This window comes from Hylaeus anthracinus, unplaced genomic scaffold (assembly GCF_026225885.1).
Source record: "Hylaeus anthracinus isolate JK02 unplaced genomic scaffold, UHH_iyHylAnth1.0_haploid 2, whole genome shotgun sequence".
In the NCBI taxonomy this organism is placed as follows: domain Eukaryota; kingdom Metazoa; phylum Arthropoda; class Insecta; order Hymenoptera; family Colletidae; genus Hylaeus; species Hylaeus anthracinus.
Genome location: NW_026534838.1, coordinates 6,178,488 through 6,202,251, shown reverse-complemented (window position 1 = coordinate 6,202,251; position 23,764 = coordinate 6,178,488). Strand labels below are relative to the sequence as shown.

The 23,764-nt window shown below is 41.0% G+C and overlaps 1 protein-coding gene across 1 annotated transcript in view; it reads right to left on the bottom strand.

Annotated features, from left to right (window-relative positions):
* Positions 1 to 22,542, bottom strand: part of LOC128892998 (forkhead box protein P2-like) — a 371,825-nt gene extending 349,283 nt beyond the window's left edge. The window contains exon 1 of the mRNA XM_054153696.1: positions 20,934 to 22,542. Within this exon, the coding sequence (XP_054009671.1) occupies positions 20,934 to 20,963 (30 nt within the window). The 5' untranslated portion in view covers positions 20,964 to 22,542. The remainder of the gene's footprint in view (positions 1 to 20,933) is intronic.
* Positions 22,543 to 23,764: the final 1,222 nt, after the last annotated feature.

The window sequence follows — 23,764 nt, the reverse complement described above, 5'->3', positions numbered from 1 at the left end:
AAACGAGCGTTGAACTTAGGCGCGTGCTGGCAAATTTTTCATTATCTCACGCCATAATCTATTTACAGAAAAGATTTAAAGCTGGGACGTGCGACGCTCCCAGTCTGGGGTTACCGAATTCATTATTCCTTTAAAAATATTAGTTTTACCAACTCTGCTATTTTTTTTCTCACCCGTCTTCTTTTTCTTTTTTCGGCAAAGAGAAACACGAACCCGTGGGAAAAAACGATAAAACTTCGCGCATCCTTCCGAAGATATTTCTTCGGTCGCTCTAAATACACGTCTCGGCAAACGACTTCATTATTTCGCGTATTAATTCTTTACTGACGATTCTCATTGTATTTTATTTTTCTTCTTTTCTTTAATAACGTTATGAAAGGTCATATTAACTACAGGGTTATTAATGATCACATCAATGATTACAATTTAATTATAATTTATTTAACATATTGTATTTCAATAATTTCAAGAATTTGTGGAGTTCGTTTCTGTTGTTAAGGATTGTCTGCGTACTATTTGAAAGTTTGAACTGTATTCGTGTTGTACTCCATTTTATTTTGTTATTGCAATATTATTATTCCTGAAATAGAATTAAATAATCCCTCTGTGTAACTTTCAGGTCGCATGCTAATATATCGGCATTTTATCAAATTAGTTGATTTTTATTCACAATATGACGTACATGTCTTAATTATATAGTGTCTCCATTCTAATTAATAACAATATTGAAGACAGTTGGCAGCATCATCGTTCTAAAATATCAAAGTAAATGTCTCGGACGTTGCCTGCAGAACAAAATTCTGCCGATAGAGTGTTAAAATATACTACTTTTCTTATTTCGAATAAATATTAAAAAAATAACGACTTCTCTTAATTTATATATACACATGTACAACATAAAATACAAAAAGATTCCAATTGTTCTTAATCACGAATAACCACCTCACCCAAATTATTTACGTAACCAGCGCAGCCAAAATAGAGCTAAACACCATTTTGATTTATCATTTTCCTCTTGATAAGGTTATACAAGCCGAATCCTCGCTCGCGCAATTATAGACAACGATATTTCAGCGATATATCTTTGGAAACGTCTTCCTCTAAGAGCAATAATTAACCGAATTAAATAATTGCCGTTGCAGTATACTTCCAAGTCATATTTCAACCACGATACACGTTCAGGGGGGAGGGGGGGGGGTGGTGGTGGTGGTGTACGCGTCGCAACGGCTGTCGCAATTAAATTTACGCGATACTAAGAATAACCATCGTTTGAAATAGGATCTTGTTGTCATTGGTTCTCTAGCCGATATTCTAATCCCGCTCGAACCGATCTGATTCTCGCGGGTTTCCAGAAACTGTTCCATCGGAATCTGACCAAACCCGCGGGACGACGATGCGTCGAGCATCGACGAACGTTGCGTATCCGGTCGTTGGATCGCGCGATGTTTTCCAAAATCCAGGTCGCCGCGATGAAAAATTTAAATTTTCCGAAATTCGTACGCGGAACATCCTCGCGCGTAAAATTAGTGTTTCGCGAGAGAGCCTCGTCTACCTCCTCCCCTCCTCGAGGGGCAATATTAAGTGGTGCGATCGCGTAAATAAATGAACCGATGAGAGCCCAGCTACATACCAATCCTTAGTACGGTTGGCTAACTATACTCGAAACTTCCGTGACCGCGAGGCGAAATATACCAAAGTCGCCAGGAATGGAGCAAAGAGCAAATGCGTCTGCTAGAGGAACGAACAGTAAATCTGTCTCATCGTTTGGCACGGTCGTGTTCACCACCTCGAATGAATTATTTACTTATCAATTATTAAGCAGAGCCGGCGTGTAGCGTTTAAAGATTTATGCCGGCGCGAAATTGTCTCTGCATCCTCGCGCTTGCCGTTTCATAACGGGCCCCGGCGTATTTACGACATTAGTCCTGTTTCAAGGTTGCCTATATGACACGTAGAAATAATTTTACAACCTACATTCGCGCTGTTCTCGATGAAGAATCGCGCGGGGAATTGAAACGTGCGCCTCGAAATAATTAGGGGGTCTCCTGAGCGTTCTGAGCCGTTCGAGTAGTTATTTAGTTGTTGTTCTGGCTCGTACAATAAGTCGAAATATGTTGATAATTATTTGGCAGTATGGAGGAATGTAATTTTTTGGTTTGAAGAGTTAATTGACGATGTTACTTTTGCAGACCTAACCCATTCTTAACACTTTTAGAATTATTTATTTCTTCTCGTACTAATGTAATTTAATTTTTAGGGGTAAGTTGGACTGAAATTATTGTAGAAAAAATAAGAATAAAATTGTAGAATTTGAAGGAAAACTGCACTGCTTGAAATCTGGTCTAGGTTAGGTCTGGCTTGTGTAGACCTAATCCACTCTTAACACTTTCAGAATTAATTTCTCTTCTCGTATTAATTTAATTTGATCTTTAGGATTAAATTGGATTAAAATTATTGTGCAGAAAATGAAAATAAAATCCTAAGAGTTAAAAGAAAATGACAGTATTTGAAAACTGGTCTTTGAAAACGATTAAATCTTGTGTCCTCAATTGTGGATGCTAGGTCTGAAAGGGTTTAGGAGATCCTAGAAAAGCAGACGAACCTTATTCTCATCTAAAACTCCTTCCAACTGTTGAAAATACCAGCTGTGAAAACTCTACAAACTGATCTGTCCTTGACATTGTTATCCACCCTAACACATATCGGACCAATCAAGAATTACAGCCTTCTATTATAAAAAATATAAAATTCTAAAAAGAAGTCGTGTAATTTAACAAACTCCAAAGAGTTTTTCGTGGCCATTCCATAACTCAAAAAATCTGAGAAAAATGGTCTTGCGTTTAAATTGCTTGGTGTGCAAAGGGTTAAAACTCCTGGGAACAAAAACGATGTTGCTCGATACTGCCAAATAATTTCTAACGTATGTCGAACGACGCGCAGAAATGTCAAAGCGCGGAAATTCTTTCGAACGCTTCCCGGAATAGGAGCAAAATGGCAGCAAAGTCCGCGAGAGCAGCTTGGAGTCAAGTATACCTACGTCGTACACAGTCCGAGCGGTAAATCCATCGCGTCGTTCGGTATGTAAATCGCTTATCGCTTCGAGTGGACCACTCGGTATAATTAGGTAGGTAGGTAGCTAGGTAAGTAAGTATAGGTAGATAGGAATGGCATCATGCGCGCCGACATGTATCCACGCATCTAATGGCGAGGAGGACGAGAGCAACCTCGCGGAATTAGGCTCTTCCGTTGTTTCTATTACAAAATAGATGGCACGATATTGCGGGGCATCAGCGGCGCAGCTAATCTGTACTTCTTTTTTGTCACGTGATACCGTTACGATACCGTATCTCCGCGATGCGTCGCGAAATCTGCGGATAGGTGAGAGAAGAATCGCTCGGGAAGCAATCAGAGATCGTTATCGTTAGGCCCGAATAAATTATCGTTAGCGATGTTGTTACGGAAGAAAGATGGATCGATACGAAATAATATTCGCGTGCGATTATTTGTGCAGGTGATTAGGCGAGATACAATTTTTGTAGCGATTTGTTAAGGGTTTGTGACAGGGTGAATAGCTGTGTAATTATTTTTCTGTATTCTTGTGTTATAGATGAAAATACAGCACTAATATATTCTTCGTTTAAGGAATGAATTTTTTTTGGTACATTGTTATATTATTACGTCTAGGTGAAATACAGTGAGAATTGATTTGTGACCAACTCTATATGTAGTTATAAAGCTTACGTAATTATTAGACTGTGGATCTCTATGCAAAATAGAATCTTGGCGAACGTGAATTTATAAATTGAACCTAAATAGAAATTTATTTTATTCTGCAAATATTGTAACATGAACTTTACATAAATTCGTAGTCTAGTCATTGTTTTTATATAATTGTGCCAGTAAAGAGGTCATGAGCCCATTTTTATACAAGTGTCAAATATATCAAATATATAAATATATGATATATAATATATAAATATATAATCATGGTGCCATATGGAAAATGATAAATTTGAACTACAAAATAGAAGGTAACTGTGATTCACTCAGTGGGTTAATTAATTTAACGCATGCTAAGAATGTAAAGAATTATTTTGTAAATTTTATTTTTAAGTTTATGAACAATAAAATTTAGAATGAAATTATACAATGAAGATACAAAATGATATTTATTATAATACGCAGTGATATAGGAAATGGTAAAATGAATTTATAATCTGATATTATGAAATGAAATTATAGGATGAAGGCACAAAATGAAAATATAAAATGAAATGATAAAGGGAAATTATAGGATGAAATTACAAATTGAAAATATAAAATGAAATTAAAGGATGAAATTAAAAATAGAACATATGAAGTGAGATTATAGGATGAAATTAAAAATTTAAAGTATAAAATGAAATTTAGGGCCCAACCGTGAAAGAAAATATATAAACTAAAATTATAGAATGAAATTGCGAATTGAAAAAATAAAATCATGGGTCTCATTCATTCCGCAAATCGATAAACTCCATAAAACAAACAGTTGACAAATGCTATGAAATAACGTACAAACAATAATAATAATAAACAACAGTAACGCGATGTAATAATTATTGTCATTTAACGGTGTTAATCTTCACAACTCAGAAAATACAAAATACAAAAAGTCCGGACTGTACCAAGTGTTTTACCACCAAAATTCAATATTTTTCAAAAAGTGGAGCAAATCGATTCGCGCAGTAAAGGACTCCTATAGCTACAACCCGGGCAACTTTCAAATTCATCCCCTACGATTTAACAAAAATATTCCAAAGACTCCTACCCCATCTACCCCAAAAATTCTGCTCCCCGACCCAGAAAGGAACGATACACCCCCTCGATTTACCGAATGGTTGAAGTACCGGACCGTGGCAGTGTGTCGCGTCGGAGCGGTTAAGAATCACTGCCGTGGGGCTCGGTGTGTCGCGACACGGGCTGTGCGTGAGCCGTGTGTGCAGGAGATACGTGGCTGTCCGCTCGCGAATCCTATTTAACGCTGTCCCTGATGCCCCCGGGATGACGCACACCGTCGGAGTTGCAGCGGTGGCACACGCACGTGCACGATACACCGTGCACACCGCTCTCTCTACCCCCTCCTTCAATCCAGGAACGGGAGGGGTAAGAGGGGTGACCGGGATAATCGCGCAAGACGATTGGTAGCTTCCTGTCGGTCACGTGACCGGCCTGCATCGCGGAACGACGCGGTGCATGGGGCTGCAGAGGATGACATTCGTTGCACTCAGCCGGTGCCATTAAGTAGCTGGATAGGATGCAACCGCGGATTAATGGTTACGGATACATCTTGGATGCGATGATTTGTTGGCTTTTATCGCGACGAATCGCCCAGAAACGACGCGTCCCAACGCCACCGTACGACTCTGTACGCCGCGCGACCGTGTCGGGGATTAATGATATCTGCTTGTTGGATGTACCGTGTTATTTATGCCATAAATTCGTCCGGGGCACCGTTCCGTACCGCGTATTAAATTATTGGGGGATACATTTTAAGAGAATAATTTAGAGCCGACGTAGACCTCTTCCGTGCCAATTCTCGGTCGAACGCGGCGGTGGTTGGCGAGCGACCCGATGCACTTTCGTGGATTTATCGGTATTTCCACCGGATCTCGCGGTGCCGAATGGTAAAAGTTGGAACGACCGGTTTTATTTAACGCCGACTCGGCGCAATCGATCGCGAGGGTCAATTTTTCGAAAATTTTGAACATTTCTACCTCGACCTGGCTAAGTTTCCTTGTGGCCATTTTGAGAAAGTGACTGGAAGTTGCATTATTTACACTAAAAGTGAAGAGACCAAGAAAGAATATACTTTTGTACGATTTCCTTGATAATAATTTCGGAAACGAGAACGTTCATCGAATAGCTTGAATAGCATACCGAATTTCTTCGTTATTAATTCAAACTAAAATTCATTTGATTAGAATTGATTGACAAAGTATTTATTCACCAATAGTCTCTAGTCGAACGAAATGCTCGAAATACTTCACTTCGCGCCAGAAATAAATTACATTAACAAAACTATACATTGCCAATAATATGTTGTGTTGAATATTATATAACATGGAGATAACGACTTCAATTGGAAATAAATATTCATAATCGAATTTTCGAACGATATAGCACATCGATATCGTCGCGAGATTGATAGATGACACGAGTCAATATCGGTTACAATTATACTTTATCTGAATTAATTCGATCCTGAAGAGGGCGAAATGATACAAGATAAATATACCCCTACATGTTTCGCTTGCGTCCTCGGTAGAAATCAGCAAAGAACAAATATAAATCTTTAAATCTGTTTTCACTTTTAGATTTGCTTCCGTTATTTCGCGGAAGATGACCCAGATTAAATGCACAGCCCAAACGGTCGAAATAAATATTTATATTTAAACTCACGCTTGTTTTGGATACCAGATTTGTTCCACTATCGATTTCGTATCCGGCTTTACAAGCAATGTATTATTAAATTGCTCTGTTATAACGGCAGCAATCTGTTATATCGGTATTAAATATCGTACTGTATATCAATTATCCAATTGAATTTAGTTAAACAATTTTCCAAACTTTTTCATGATTTAAGTTTGCAATAGATATAGTAATTATATATGAATTATACTATTTGCTACTTCAGAGGATGTCAAATGCATATTTAAAAATATTTATTATTTATATTAGATCTCATTTTGAAAAATATCACCAAGCGACATCACCATTTCGATCACATTTGGACCTGACTATTTTTTATCTGGCTGAAATGTTTTTATATTATACTACCCTACTAAATACTTTTTTGTGAATTTTTGCAGATTTTTCTACCGAACCAAAAAAAAGTTATGAATTTGAAAAAAAGAAACATCGCTTTTTCTTCAAATAACTGTAGCTCTGCCAAAAATTCACCAAATTAGACGTTTTTTCTTTCGAAATGTGCGTTTTTGAATGAACTTTGCGAAAAAAATACAAATCAAAATATTCGAATTCCTCTTCTATATCATATTTTGATTTTTCGTTAAAGAACTTAATTTTTGTCATGGGCCAAAGTTGTTTTCTACTTTTCTTTTAATTGAAAATAACTACAACACATCTCCTCGAATAGTCCCCAAATTCCATCTTTTTAAATATTCTACGCGACGAGCTCAAGAAGGTTAAGAACCACTGTGCCCGTCGGTGTCGTTGGTTCGCATGTAAGCGAATTTCAACGTGCGTGGAACGCACACACGTAACGCGACGCAACGCAGTCACCGCCGAGAGTCCGCGAGCAGTAAACCGCGCTACACATTATCATAAATGCCCGCGCTGGTGTGCCCGTCCCACGCGTAAATCTGTTTCGCAAATTGCGCGAGTGGGATTATGTCATCTTCCTACAGTCTCTTTCTACCGCGCGCTACTCCTGACACGAGCGTGTCCCTCGATCTGACGCTGATCGCCACGGACGGAACCGACCACGGCCTTCGACGCTCTCTCATCTTCGGTTTCCTTCCCCGCCATTTTTCAGGTGTCACGGTAATTTCAATGGGCCATTTGTTCGCTCAGCTCCACATAGATTCGCTCAGCTCCACTCGATCTACGTATACTCGATCGTTTACGAGTATCATTAACGAGTATTATTATTAAGAAACTACTGGTTTATTTACGATAGAAATAACTCTGAAAGTCTTCAACTTGGAAGAGGATTTTTTACGTTGGTATATATTAACCTAGGTTCAAGTTAATTTGAAGATATTGCTACTGGGTGTATCAAAAGCCTCGTCTATAATGCATAATTTAAGAAATTTATGTAACACACGTTTGTTCATAAAGATTCGTAAAATAAAGGCACCAGATAAGAGAGCAACATTCGAGGCGTGGCTATAGCGTCATGGCATGTAAAAGTTTCATAGCGAATGTATTTTTACGCGAAAAATACGTCGCAGTATCTTAACAGCCTTTCCAAATATACTAAATCAATGATATCGAATGGGAAAAAAGCGGGTAGATACAATAATGCCAAGGTCCATCGTTTGTACGAGCATCGCTGGGTAGTAATACAGAGTCGTGATCGAAATACAAAGCATATATTTACTGACTTATTTAAATTGTCGAATATGTAGATATATTGCAATGTCCATCAGATTCAGACTAAGGTTATGTATCCACTGTAATGGAGATTATTTAGAATACATAACATTACATAATTATGTACATGTATATTGCAATGTCCATCAGATTCAGACTAAGGTTATGCATCCACTGTAACGGAGATTAGGTTGGGTACTCGGGAGGTTGGTACTCTAACGTAAAAAAAAATCTACTCAAAGAAAATTAATAATATACAAATACAGAAAAGGCACAGAATTAATTACTACATCTCAGGATCAATTCCAAATAACTTCTGACCACTCAAGGATCGAGCCACGATTGCTAAATGTATCGCGACGATTGTGAAATCAAGGGAAACGAAGCAGAGGTAAACAAACGCACGGTTGTATAATGAGCATATGGGGCTACTTATCTCCAGTAAAACAATATCGTGCAAACAACACAGCAAGCCCAGATAAGAAGGTGTTGCGGAAAGTAGAATAACGAGCACCTCTCGCCAGCAATTATACTGGAAATTATTTTTTCATCGCGACGATCCGCGTTTCGATCGCTCCTTGCACGTGTACCTTTGCTAACGAGATCTTTACCATAGATCTAGACCATAGATCGTCGACGAAATCGCGAAATGATGCAAGCGCGATGGACATCTGTAGGTGAACTAACCTTGCCAGTTGTTTCGGTTCACAAATTAGGTATTTTTATGCCGCCCTCGCGCCAGCCGATGAAGAAACACATTTGTAGCTTTTGCACGATCGAGCTCGCGAACACCAAAACGTAGCACATAAGAAGCCCAGGCGAATCCAGTTTTGCGGAAGTCTTCCCTTATACGAGACGATCGAATTTTGCACGCGTTCGTGGCGCGCGTTTCCCGAGTGTCACTTTCTTCGCACGCGGCTCCAGTTCACGGATATAGCGCGCTCGATACCCGAATTTCTAATCGAATTATCGCCCGTACGAGAATAAACAAGTCACTCGCGGGCCAAGCGATCCAGACGCAGCAGGCAGATGACGTTTGGCGATCAATGGCATGAAACTGATTCGGAATCGTTGGCAAACGGGAACGCGCATCGAACCACCGTGTTCGCCAGGCTTCTTCAATCTCTTTCAACAACAGGCAGACGGTGTCGCCAAACTGATAAGACAGCTCCGGCTGCGAGGAATTTAAAGTGAACTGCGTGGGTATCGCGAAGGGAATTATGTTTCTTCGATTAAATGCAACGATGCGGCATCGCCGATGCGACCGCGAGGAAGGAGCTTCGCGGTACTATCTGCTGTTAACGGACGATTATAAATATTTAGATACGCTAGACTCCTCTCCGACGCGGTTGCTGTGTTTTATGGAAATTTTCCTTGTGGTGTGTGGTTAATGTATGGAGCTAAATAAGAAATAATTGTATTCGACTGGGCGATTGAATTATTTTAGTTATTCTTTGTATTTTTAGATTAATATGGTAATTATGAAAGGAGAATTATTTTAGTTGTTCATTGTGAAATAACATATTGCAAGAACAAAGATGTATTTTAGAATTCTGTTGCTTTCTGAATTAACCAATGAGCCATGCCTTCAGTTTTAAGTTACTATTGAAATTGCGAAACAGGATAAATCGAGGGTGATGACAACAGTTAAAGAAAATGAGAATTTCCACAATTAGTTGTACAACGCACAAACTCGTGTTACTCTGGGACGTTTATTGCAAATTGAATTCGTAACAGATAGCAATATCGGCGCGAGTGTCTCTCGTATTTCTAGAAAGCGGAGATTGATAAGACGTCTCCAAACAAATCCAGAACGGAACTGGCGCGAAGTAGTTCTTTATTGTTTCGACCCAGTTGTAAACAACAGCGCGGTCTAATCGAGTTAGTATCAAATAGAACTTGTTGTTCTTTAGCGTACATTTATTAAACCACACCGAAACTGGGAAATTTATTCCAATATGAAATTTACATTCGATAATTGAACCTTAGAATATAAAGCTCGTGTAAATAAATTATTATCGGATATTTCTATTCGTTATTCATAATTCCGCTAAAATTTCAAGCATACGATGATACAACTTTGATTACCCCGAGGGACCAATTATTATCGAGACAGATAAAAGCAGTTTCGGTTGCAGTAATTTGTCCAAATCACTTCTGATTATTTATTTCTGTGATGGACGTACCCTTATCAGCAAACTTGGAAATGATATCGTCCGCCGTCTGGCTCGGTGACACGGTTGCGTTCTTCATAAATACACGTGTCTCGCGGTTTTCCGTTTGCAATGTTGAAAAACATTCATATTTTTCCTCTCGTCGTCGCAGCCACGAGCCACTGATACCGAGAATCGGTCGTCTAATGCGTTTCGCGAATAATTCGAATGGTCATAATTCGTAACGGTCCACAGTAACGTCAAAGGGCTAACGATTCATCGAAGAAAGAGTTAACTCGACCCGGTCATAATTAGTCTGTCGTTATAAATACACTTCCACGCGAATACAACTCTTCGTTAGCTTTGACTGGTTCGAATTAGACACGGGTTGGACGTGTTACGTAACCATTACACTTGACAAATCTATAGGCTACCAGGAAGACAGGCATTGGGAGGAAAGCGGTAAAGATCAATGGTCTCGAAATAAATTATAAATCATTCGATGTCTTCGAAATAAATTATACATCTAAAAAATGTTCGAATCTTAATTTACCGACGAGCGTTCTACTATCTAATATTTATTTAATCTCGTAAAAAATCGACCAAACCTAACTGACGTAAACGAACGTTCGAGATGAAAGAAAAGAAAGTCTAGAGTCCCTCTTTACAGAAGTGCAGATAAATACAGTCAATCCCATAAATATTCGTCTCAATTAAATACGAGGTTTGACGTTCCCAAATAAATGTTTCATGAGAAATATGTACATGAATGAACATTACACATGTATATTTTTCTAATGAAAAATTTATTTTGATACATCAAACCAATTATTGTATTTAGACTTTCTTCAATAGACATAGAGTCTGAAGCATAGAGAACTGATGACTAATGAGAAACAATGACCTTTCCGAATTTATGAATAAAGTAGAAGTCTTATTCATATTTTTCTAAACCATTTTTCTAACGGAGATTAAGAACCGAATTGCAGGATGTAGGACTAGTCACGCGTGTCATCGAAAACGCAGGCGAATACCGCTCGACACCCGCAGCTGTTTGCGAATCCCTCTTTATGTCCCCTCATCCTTCCCGCGCGCGGGCTTTCGTCGCGTTCCAGCGTTGTGTACGCGTATCTGCGCGGTAATTGATTCATGATAGAACCGCGAATTCAAACAAGACCGATCTACATTTTGATGCGCCGTCGCTCGCAGTTCGCTACGGATCGCGAGGTCGCTCTATTATGTCGCTGACGTTGCAACGGGATACACCGTAACCAATGCGGCATGGTCTGGCGATGATAGTCACTTTTCACTGACGCGAGCCAGACTGGCCGGACATCGCCTGCTAAGACTGCGACTACTAGACGAATATTTCTGTACTATTTGTACTTTTGTTTGTACTGCACTTTTATTTTATGTATTTTGTTTCGAAATATGGACAATTTATTTATATTATGAATAACAGATGAAATTAAAGTAGAACAATTTATTAACGATGTTTATTTGATGGAATAGTTTGATATTAAATTGTAAATTAAGTATTTTTAATGTGAACGAATTCAGAATGAGGCACGTGATGTTTAATGTGAAATGGTCTGGCGATGGTCGTCTGTTTCCACTGATGCGAGCCAGACTAACCAGCCATCGCCTGCTAAAACTGCGACTACTAGATGAATACTTCTGTACTATTTGACAAGTATTAAACGAGGAAAAAGAATTACTCTACTCGTTTAATTTTATTTGTGTCGAATATTTCTGATTTGCTAAACAGAGATGAACGATTTATTTATATTATGAATAACATATAGAATTAAAGTATAAAAACTTATTTACGATGATTATTTGTGGAATAGTTTGATATTAAATTGTAAATGAAGTATTTTTAATGTGAACGAATTCAGAATGAGGCACGTGATGTTTAATGTGAAATGGTCTGGCGATGGTCGTCTGTTTCCACTGATGCGAGCCAGACTGACCACTCATCGCCTGCTAAGATGCGACTAATTTTTTCTAAGACTTTGTCTAATATTTCCATACTGTTAGACAAAGACAGGCAAAATTTTACTTTATTTATGTCGAACAAATTGCAATTTTTACTAGAGAGAATCAGACATTTCATTCATATGAAAGGTAATGGAGAAAATCAGCGTATTCAATCAATTTCTATTATGTTCATTACAAACGAAAAAATAATCTACCACTATAAATAGACATCATGAACATGTTCGCATTTTTATATAACGGCAAGATCCGATATAAAAATTTCACAGTTGTATAAAATGTACTTAACATTCCTCCTCTCATTCCACCCATTATCATATTAATCAGTGGCAATAACCGCGGCTATTTATCCACCGACAATGTTATTCGACTCGACGCGGTGGCAAGTGAAGCGATTAAAAAATTCAAACGCCCATCGGGAGTGTATTCGTTTTCAGTTTACCAACCCGAGACCGTCATGCAGCCGAGAGAGCATGATTCAAATTACAAGACAGTAGATGCAGACGATTATTACGGTTTATATCTGTGCGGCGCATCTGGCCGTCCCCCCCTTTGTGTACAAATCTGCGTAATAATTGATACGCGATGGGATCACGAGCTCAAACATGAACGGTTTTAATACGGCGGTCGCTCTCAATGTCCAGCATCGTGCAGAATCTCTATTATAGTGGAGGAGAGCCCTGCAAACGAGGTTGCATCGGGTAACGCGACCAATGCAGAACGAGTGGATAATGATCGGCTTTTTTTCAAGCTCAACCCCCCCCCCCGACCCTCCCCCAACGAATCGTTCCTCGGTGTCCCACAGGGAACGTGAAACGTCCTTTGTGACGACGGGATTCCGCGACTTTCGTCCGCCCAGCGCCATCGCGTCGATGAGGAAAGCTCTTTTCACGAAAAGAAACTGCATTTTTATAGAATTGCGCCACGGAAAATGCTGGATTTTTACTGTGCAGAGGCAAGATGCCAATGGGGAGTCGAGGTAATTGTCCTTGATTTTTAGGAGAATGTTTTTTTTATTTCTATAGCATTTACAGACACCTTGATAGAAGTCCAAATGCTGTTATTTAAGGTATATATTATTACACTAGTCGTCGACAATTATGTTTTTATTCGGAGTCGAACAAAAATTCCTAGTTGGGACGTGGTACCGACTATCACAATTAACAACTAGTAATATCACAATAATCACCAAGAATTATATTTTTATTTTTATTCGAAGTCTAAACAAAATTTTTAGGATTTTTTTAAAAATCCACGTAGTACTAACTATATGTTACAATAATCACCAAGAATTAAATTTTGATTTTTATTCGAAGTCTAATCAAAATTCTTAAAATTTTTTTTAGAATCTAGGTAGTACCAACTGGCCTCGTTGCAACAGCTTCCTTAAAACTTCACCGTTCGACCTAAATTCCTCAATTTCCCTCAAAATAACACACCCCTCATTACTTATTCTTGTACTCTGACTACTAAACTTGCTTCCATTTGGATATATTTCTTATATTCGCTCACAAATTTCCATAATCACCAAGAATTATCCTTCTTTCTATCATAAATTCTCTTTACACTCCAAAAAATATCTCTGGGTAGACTTTCTTGAACACCACGAGGCCCAGTACGGTTTTATCTCGCATCCGATTTCTCGCAGCGCGAACCATCGACCCAAATTCCCAGTTTCGCGTCGAAATGGTTCGTTTTCCGATTGATAGCCGCACGCCGTCGAATTATTCATGGTGCGCATGTATCTGGGAAATTGTCGTCGAGGCGACGCCATGATCTTGTTATAACGAGTCGCCGTGCAAACCGTCGGTACATCACAATCGCAGGATGATAATTTAATGTAACGACGCGCGTTAGTGCGCCGATCGCAAATGAACGGGGCTGGTCGGCGTTCTCGTGTTAACGCGTCTACGAGAACAACCGTGGTGCATATTTGACACGGAGCAGTCATGGATCGGCAAATCATCGAATCATCGGCGGTACTCGACAACGTAACAAGTCAACAGGCGGTCGTTATGTATATTGACGTATACTTGCCGCAGTTGCGGCGTCGATGCCTGTTTCTATTGACAAATACCCGTCGCGGGGGCGATGATGCATTGCCGTACACGCGCCGACGGAATGACATGGAATGCGTATTATCGCGACAAAATGAACCGACCTCTAGAAATTCGGACCGCTCGATCGATCATCAGAAATCCTCGGTTTTGAAACCCGTTCCACTCTAAGAATTATTTATCGAGTAAAACTTTGAGTTAAGATTATGGTATGTCTTCGAGTGGCTCATGAAGGTTGCAATTATGACATTGCATTGGGTGTAGAAATGGGTTGATTGACTTTATAATCAATCAACGGGATACACCGTAACCGATGCGGCATGGTCTGGCGATGATCGTCTGTTTCCACTGATGCGAGCCAGACTAGCTAGACATCGCCTGCTAAGACTGCAACTACTAGACGAATATTGCTGTACTATTTATACATTTCTGCAATTATGAGATTGCATTGAGTGCAGAAATGCATTCCTTAACTTTATAATCAATCATTTATAACTGTAGTTGAAGCAGAAATATTTCATTGTTATTTTATTGTATGTACGTTTTATTCTAAATCTTATTAGTCTTCATAAATGTGGATCTGAATACATAACCTAAATATATGTATGTATACACAAAGTTTCGTATGTATAGGATTTCGCCTATTCCCTTGTAAATTTTTAGAATAGAATCGTGATTGTTTAACGACACGACAAAGACGCTCTTGCCGACGGTGCGCACAAGTCATTCATCTCTGATGGAACCGAGGAACAAAAATAATAAAGCATTTAGATTTAAATGTCACTCACTTATTTCTATTCAAATTCCTCAAGGTTTCAAGTATAAGTGCTTAAAGTATAATTAAAAACATTGTACATTATACGAAATCTCTTGAGGATCATATCTATTTCATAATCGTAAAATTTTATTCCAACTAACCCAATTAAAAATTTCTCATTCACATGTGATTTTATAATATTTAATTTTTCGTATCCCATTCATACAGTCTCTCCCATAAATATTCGTACCACCTGTGCCTATCGATAAAAACTGTCTTCGTTATATGACAGATTCGATGTTTTCAAATAAATTGTCACCATAAATATAACATTCAAACCAACCGTTCGATTTGTAAAAATTTCTTCGACGGATAGAATCGACTGAGAATGCTAAAAAATCCTCAATATACCAACATTCTCAATAATCCTCCAAATATCAACATTTTAGACATGTTAAATGTTCAAAGAGGAATTCTAACAAATTTCTTCTAGAAACTAGCGTCGCATACAGCCCAAATGACGCCCCGAAGCCTACATTCCTCGCAGGTTGACGAGCGGGTGGAACAACAACACGTACATTACCGCTTGAAAAATAATAAAAAAGGAAAAATAAAAGGAAATGGAGAGTCGGCGACGAATTGAAGAATCGACGAGGACAATGCGGAGTGGCGTTGAAGTGGCTGTGACGGATGATAGGCGGCACGAGGATCGGGTGGCTCGCGAAAGCGGCGGAGGAGCAGTCACGATACACAACGTGTAACAATGGAGCCAATATCTGTAGAAAGGTGGTGCTCGTAACGTGCACACTCGACGCGCTGAAAACAAATGTCGTGCCTATGCGTGACAACCCTTATTGCGGCGAGGGGGTGGTGTATTTGTGAGCTGCGTGTTTATTGCTCGACCTGGTAATAATAACTGGTTATTATTCATTACCTCCCCTGGCGAACCGTGCTCAGTACGCACGAACGTCGACGATCACCCACACAACCAAACGCGAATCGCTCTTTTCTTCTTTTCCTTTCATATTCTTTCCTTCTTTTTTTCCGACTCCTCTCGAACCGTCGAGGACACGACGATTCGTGAAATATCGCGTTACTGCTCCCCTTCAGGGGGGTGCCAGGGAAAAAGCGACGCGTTATAAACTACGAGGGAGGGAGATGTACACCGTGCAAAATCCAGAAGAACCCGTTGGAATTCGGAAGCGTGGACATCATCGAGCCGGGTATCGATCCGCGTCGGAAAGATGGACGACGTAATTAACCCCTTGGCTACTGATGGGACCAATTCAATATGTACTCGCGGAACCAAGTCAAATCTATTTCGTTCACGTGGTGGCGTTCGATTATCGCTAGATATTTATGCAAATTTATATCGTTCATAAAGGAACGCGTGATGAATACAAATAACAGTGCTAGATCGCGTAATTAGATCTTACCGGTGGAAATTTTCATAAATATCAGAGAAATGTCAGATAATTCTCAGCAAAGACGTTATTCATCATGTCACTGCACTGTATAACACAAAATATTCCAGCAATCTGCGCATGGTACTGCTCAATACAGCATATTTCACCATTACGTGTGACAATATTGCGAAATACAGAAAGATGCTAAGATGGTCGAAGATCGAAATAAAAGTGCACAAGTAAATGTGCATTAAATATTGCCGTTATTTTGATCTCGACGTGAAACAAAATTGATTTTTTAATTATTACCAGATGTTCCATTATATATTTTATAATATTATCAGAGTCAGTATGCAACAGGAAAGAATTCAATGAGGCTGGTACAAAAAGATTTCCGAACAATGTTACTAATATAAAAAACATTGCAATCGTCTCTCATATTACAGACTCCAAAACAAAAATTCCTAAATAACGATTATTCATCCAGAAAGACGTCACCCAGGTCGCAGGGTGCAATTCGACACACCACCGAAACCAGAATTACCAATTCCGTCCGCGGTAGCCGCCCAAAGGAACGTGTCGCAATCGCGGCGGCGAGGCGAGAGAGTAAAAACCGTACAATATATCTGGGGAAGACTCTTGTCGCGAACCTGGGAGCATGAATAAGCCAACGGGCAAAGGTGTGGTTCCCAGGCGTCCACGGCGGAAAATCGCTCACCGGGGAAGAAAGATGGAGAACAGAAGCCAGGAGCGAACCAAGACGTGATTAATATAAAAGTGGGCGGAGCCTAGTCTGGCCGGAAGTAGCCGAAGAGGGATGCTGTGCCGTGCCAAGCAAGCGCGAAAACGGGGGTTATAGTGGCACAACTGTGTTGGTACACTGTACCGTATGTATCTTCGTCCTATGCGGCTGCATACACACCCGCCCCGGTTCCCCTCCCGCCTCACTCCCTCCTTCTCAACCCGTCTGTGGACACCGGCGTAAGCCTGAAGTGCCAGAAGAGGTGAGAAGATGGGCGAGCACACCGCGTGGCGGGGATGACGCGAAATATACACCGCGATTGACAAGCAACACCCTGCCAACCGATTCTCGAACGGTTCGAACGTGGAAGGCGTGACACGGTGGCTCGATTCGTAGCCAGGTAATGCCCCGTTCGATCGTGCGTCGACGTCGCGCACTGGACACTGCGAAATAACACGTCGATGAGGACGCGATCGAAGAAAAATTCGAGAACGTCGAAACACGAGTCTTGGAGCACTACGCGCGACTCGACTCGGACGGCAACCTGTTTTCCTCGCCGAGGAGGAAACCCTTCGAATTTTGACGAAATCTGGACCAACGAACGAAACGAAAGTGGGACCAGAAGCAGATGGCTGCGGAGGAGCGGCTGACAACCTTGGAGAGGCGCCCGGAAGATGGAAAAAGGAGAGAGGAGCGCCGGAGTGGGTTAGTCGATTGGCGAATATGGGATCGAAGGGAACCGGGAGATCCAGCGGGGGGTTTCGGAGACGCGGGTGCAAGGGTTGACGCGCGGGGGTGGCCAACCCCACCTACTTCTTTAACGCCCCCAAGTAGGGTAGGACCGCCTCCGTCTCTGCGTCGTTCCACCTACTACACCCCGGGACTTGTGCAGTCTCATAGCTACGCCACCCGCACACCATCATCCCTCCCCGTGGCTTCGTCTACTCCCATCGACTATATCCTCCTGAGAAAAATCACCTCTGTACCCAGGTAACGCGGACCGTTTCTCGATTGAAGCGTAACTGCCATTACCGAACGAATACACGACGTCGGGGCTGTTTCGACGGATGCTTCCATCGAACCCGGGGGGATGATGCCGGTTAACGCGTTCGCGGCAGGGAAACCGCGGGTCAGGGATACGTTCTTGGAAACTCTGATCTGTGCATGGTCTTGACGCTTTCAGACCTGAATTTTTCTTTCCTCGTTTGTAATTTTATCTTTAGGGTTAACTTAGACTGAAATTAGTGTTGGAAGAAGTAAAATAAAATTCTAATGGGGTAGTTTCCGAGGAAAGCTGGTCATAATTTTTAAATTTTGTGTCCTCAATTGTGGACGCCAGGTCTGAAAGGGTAATTACTAGAGTAATTTGTATAAAGCGTAGAGTTCTTAAAGCTTGAGATATTTGGGTAATTGATCATTTGAATGTCTTCCTTTATACCAAGAACTTGCTCACCTATCTTTTGCACAATTTCTATATCTCGTACTATTTTAATAAACGTGTATATTCGGTTTAAATTGAACAGATTGCATTGCTGATATAATTTGTATAACGTGTACAATAATTGAGATTTGAGTCCAAGGGGCATTTAACATTAAAACTACCCTATTTCTTGTATAGTGGCTGACCAAATTATCACGAACGCTTCAAACTTGCCACTTATTTGAAGTGTTTATCCTCAGTAACTATGATTGACTGCATTTTCGTGGGTACGGCACGCCTGAGGGAGATGAAGAGAACACTCTTAGAATAAATAAATAAGTATATTCTAAATTCGGTCAAGAATGGAAAAGCACACTTATGCTTACAAAATATATTGAAATATTGTTAACAACATATGACCACCATTTTAAAACTTTCACATTTCGAATAATACACTAAGGAATCACTGTTGCGAAAACATGAAACTCGATATTTATAAAAATAAGAGTGAGGATAAATTCAAAGTTCACAAAAGTTTACAATATATAATTTGATCACCCACTATACTGTATCTTCGAATGCAAAGCGAAGCAAATCACTATTTTCCATAAATACAGGAGAAAAACAAAAGAAAAAATATATTGAGTAAAACACATAAAATATAAAATACACGAAGGATAAAATATGTCATTTTCGTCACATTCATAATAATTTGATCACTCACTATACATACGACACCACAGAGTGTACATCCTCACCAAAACTGTCGTCAACAATTCATCAACAATTCGTCAATAATTCATGTAATTTCGGAAACAACTGCAAAGTACATCAAACTGACCAACATGACAAACATTTTTAACCAGTGAAATGGGTCAAAGGAATATTTCTAAACGCCCCATCATAACGCGACAACCGTTCTTCATTTCTTTACGCGTGCATAAAACAATCACCGCTGTCAAGCTTTCATGACAGAACAACCTCCGCTAATGTCGTTATAGTTTTTCCAAAATAAAAACGAGCGACTTGTCGCTTGCACTTCGCCCCGGCCAAGTTTAGGCTAAGCAGATGACATTACTGTTTACACGAACGAAGTTGTCGTGCCGGCCAATAACAGAGTGATTCACGGCGCGGTATTATATAATTCGAAACTCCAGGCAACGTCAAGGCAGCCGGTCCCTGCCAAGGTTATTTTTAGGAAAAATGCGTTTTGCCGGAAAGATTTCTGTACTAAGTCAGGTACGCATTTAGTTACTCGAACGTAGTTAATCTTGGAACCGTGTAGCGAGATTTATTCGGCCAACCATTCCGCTTGTCCGGCGCGCCTATTTGTCTTGTCAGGATCGTTAAAGTGTCATTTCCACGAATATCACTCGGGTCCGTTCAACGTAAGATCAATCAGACGTACCTCGAAGCACCGAGCATTTGTCTGCATTACAACGAGACTCGGTCCATCCCCAGGAAACGAAATTCATTAAAAACCCCAACAATCCCATACACCCTCCTCTTTCCAACAAACCCATTCGAAAATCACCCGTTTACGCCGCCACAAACTTAACGATACTATTTTAAACTCTTTCTATTTTCGCAGACGACCTAATTCCGTTAATTGAAAATCGAGTACCGAGTATCGATTCTATTCCCGATGGAATGTCACACTACCCGAATGGTTGTTCAACAATTCTCGATTCCAAATCTTGAGTACCCGATACATATATACGTACATATATTTCACCTGGAGTATTTCTACGCTTAATCCTATGTTTACGGGGAACGGTGAATCCCCGGTGACAAAACGCAACGTTACGAGGCCGCGTAACAAAGAGGAAAAGCGACGGCACAAAAGCGGCACGCACACCGCGGCGACACGAAAAGCGATAGATGCGAATGATTGGAGAGCGAAAAGAAAAGGCGGGGGGGGGGAGTAGGGAGAGGGGCAGGAAGGGGTAAATGAGGGCGGGGGTGAAAAAACAACGGGACAACAGCCGGTGGAGTAACGAGCGGTGGTAAGGGACTCGCCGATGGCACGTGGCGATCATCATTGAGTAAGAGCAATGCAAAGAACGGTTGAATGAAGCAAGCGGCGGAGAGTGATGAGACAAAGAGAGAGACTTTGAACGGAGAGAGACGGAGGTAGGTGGAGAGAGTACGTGCGTGATGGCGGGAGATGCGAGCGAATCGCATCGAGATCTCGAGAGACGGGTCAGGCAGGTAAAGCGGTGAATTTAGGCATCGAAGGGTAGGTATGTCGCGATGACAGTGCAGCGAAGAACGGGACTAAGTGTCGTGATGGGGTAAGTCTCTACCTGGACGGGTCTCCAGCGTGGTTCCAGCATGTCCCGCTTCCTCCTCGTCGTCTCGTTCGTGGCTGTCGCCTGTTCCTCCGTCCTTCTCTTGGTGAGAGTATTGTTCGAAGAAACGAAACGAAGACACACGACCCTTTTTCTCTCGCGTCTCCTCTATCCTCCACGGTTTTCGTCCTCGTGATCGGTACCTTTCCTCCCTGTCTATCGTCCTCACCCTCCCACCCCCTCTCGGTCTCTGTCTCTCTGCCACCTCTCTACCTTTCTCCGCCTCCCCCCTCCTTCCGCACCCCCGAGTCTGTGTACTTCTCTCCCCCCTTTTGTTCGTCTCTTTCTCCACGCGATTTCTCTCCTCTCCCGCTTCGCACCGTCTCTCTCCCTTGTTTTCCGCCTATCTATTATCTATCCTCCGTCGTCTATCTATCTATCCGTCTCTCCCTCCGCTTCTCTCTGTTCGTTGGACACCTCCGCGTGCGGCCGCGTACGCGCCACGTGTCTGCTCCCGTGAAAAGAGCGACGATCGCCGATTTCTCTCGGTGTGTCACGTGGACCGGAACCTCTCCGCTCGGGACACGTGCGCGCGGTTTCGGTATCGTCGGGGTGGTTTAGCAAAGGACGAACAGGTGTCTCGCCCACCGGCGTGGATCCCTCTCGAAGGTGGCTGCGTGGTATTTTTTTTTTTTGTTTTGTTTTTGTTTGGTGGGAGGGTTGGAGGGTTGGTATTTGTGACGGTGGTTGGTGGTGGTTGGTGGTGGTTGATCGGTGGCGGTGGTTAACGACGTGAGGCGCCCTCTCTGGCGAGTACCGAGCCGAATCAACCCCTGGTCTCGTGTTCTGTCCAACGTGCACACGTCCTAATCCTTCGACGTTGTTTCGTCGACGCCAGGAAACGTGCGCTGAACCGTGCGGAATTGAGAAGTGTAGTTTGAAGAAAAAGGGGTACCGCGCGCCGGTGGCTGCCGTCGCGACTGTGCGACGCTCGGCACCGCTTGGCCGCGAAACCCTACGGCCGCACCGAACACGCGGCTACTGAGTCGGCGCACTCGCTCGGCCTCCCTCTGTCTCCATCCCTCCCCTAGAACACGTCTCGCGATCCTCTTTACTCCCCTACATCGCTACGTGTTCCGCTCTCGGTCGCTCAGTTATAGCTCCGTTTCTGTCAGCCGCGTCTTCCTCTGCGTATAGCCGCTACTTGTACGTAGCCGCTTCTGCCTCGCTGTCTGTCGTTCTTTTCTCTCCGCCCTTCCGCGTATATACCTCGGTCTCTCTCTTTCTTTCGTTGTCGCACGCCACTTCTTGGATATACCAACGAGCACTTACCGAGTCTTCGTAAATACGCTTTTGGCCGAACGCGACAAGGAGCATCGATGCTCAGGAACGATTTTGAGATGCTTGAATTTTTTATCGTCGCTTGATTCAGGGCTTGCAACACTTTCGTATTTTTCGTGTACTCGCGATGAAACAATAGGGTGCAACGTTTATAGAAATCGGCGTCGTTGACGGAGATATGAGATGCATCTTAATTTTTAAGCAATTTAAAGAAAAAATAACATTTTTATTATTAGATTGCCCGTTCGTCGTTCTCTTCATATATAAGATGGTCTTCACTGCCATCGAATTAATTTCGAGTATAAGACGCATCAGAACTTTTGAGGTAATTTTTCGAAGAAAAAAGTGCAAGATTATAGAAACACACAGTTGATACTTTTAATTTTGATTTTATTTATTTATGGAAGCTTGATCTTTATTTAATTATGGTTGGTGGTAGTACGATCTTTATTTAATCATAAATGAAAAAGTATAAGCGAGAAAATGTTGGTGAAAATTAACAAGATGTAAATAACAGAATTTTAGAGATAGTGCTCAGCCTTTTGGTTAATATACAGTTCAATATATTTTTGCATTGACTAAGTAGTATAATTCCAATGGTATGCTTATAGTACATTTAATAGTATTTTACTTATATTGACAATGAAATGATAGTGTGCAATGTTGTGGAAATCATCGTCATTGATGTCTATTTGTACATGTACAACCAGTCTCATAAGCATCCACACCTCTATGTCTATCGAAGAAGTATGTCTAAATTAAATAATAGGTTTCATGTTTTCAAATAAATTTTTCATTATAATATATACATATCTAGTTTATTCATTCAGATATTCACAATGAAAAATTTATTTGGAAACTTATTTGGAAATTTATTCGAATTTATTTATAATTTGAATTAATTCCTTCGACGAACGTAAAGATTTCGAATGCTCATGGGACTGACTTTATATATCCATCCACGATTCTGTTATAATTAAAGTTTCCTCCACGGTGAGACCAGAAACACCCTGATACAGTTATTGCTCGAGGTATCGGCTCGATTCGGCCTAGTCCTAAAACCACACTAAAGCTGACGACCTATTCCGATGCATACATCACGCAGGATTTGACTCGTCAACGTTATATGCAGACATTTTCACCTAATCGTCAATTCGTAATTACCACGATAGATGATGTATCTAAAACTGTGCGCCTGCTGCGGAAGTCGGTGCGAATTGTTCTTTCATATAGAAATATACGTGTCACATTTATAATTTAACAACGTGTAAAGTTTAGTGCTTAAATCCAGTGTAACGAAATCGTCTAAATTTTCATGATTTTCCTGTTTCAAGTATAATATCCGTAGGAAGTTCGTAGAATGTTAAATCTTTTATCTAAAACAAGTAAATTCTATATAACTCTTTGACTGCGGGACGATTTTTGCTGGAAATTCTGAGATGCGCAGGGGTGTGAATTTCAAAAACAATATCAGCTTGTAGGGTGTAACAAGACGAAACTTCTTT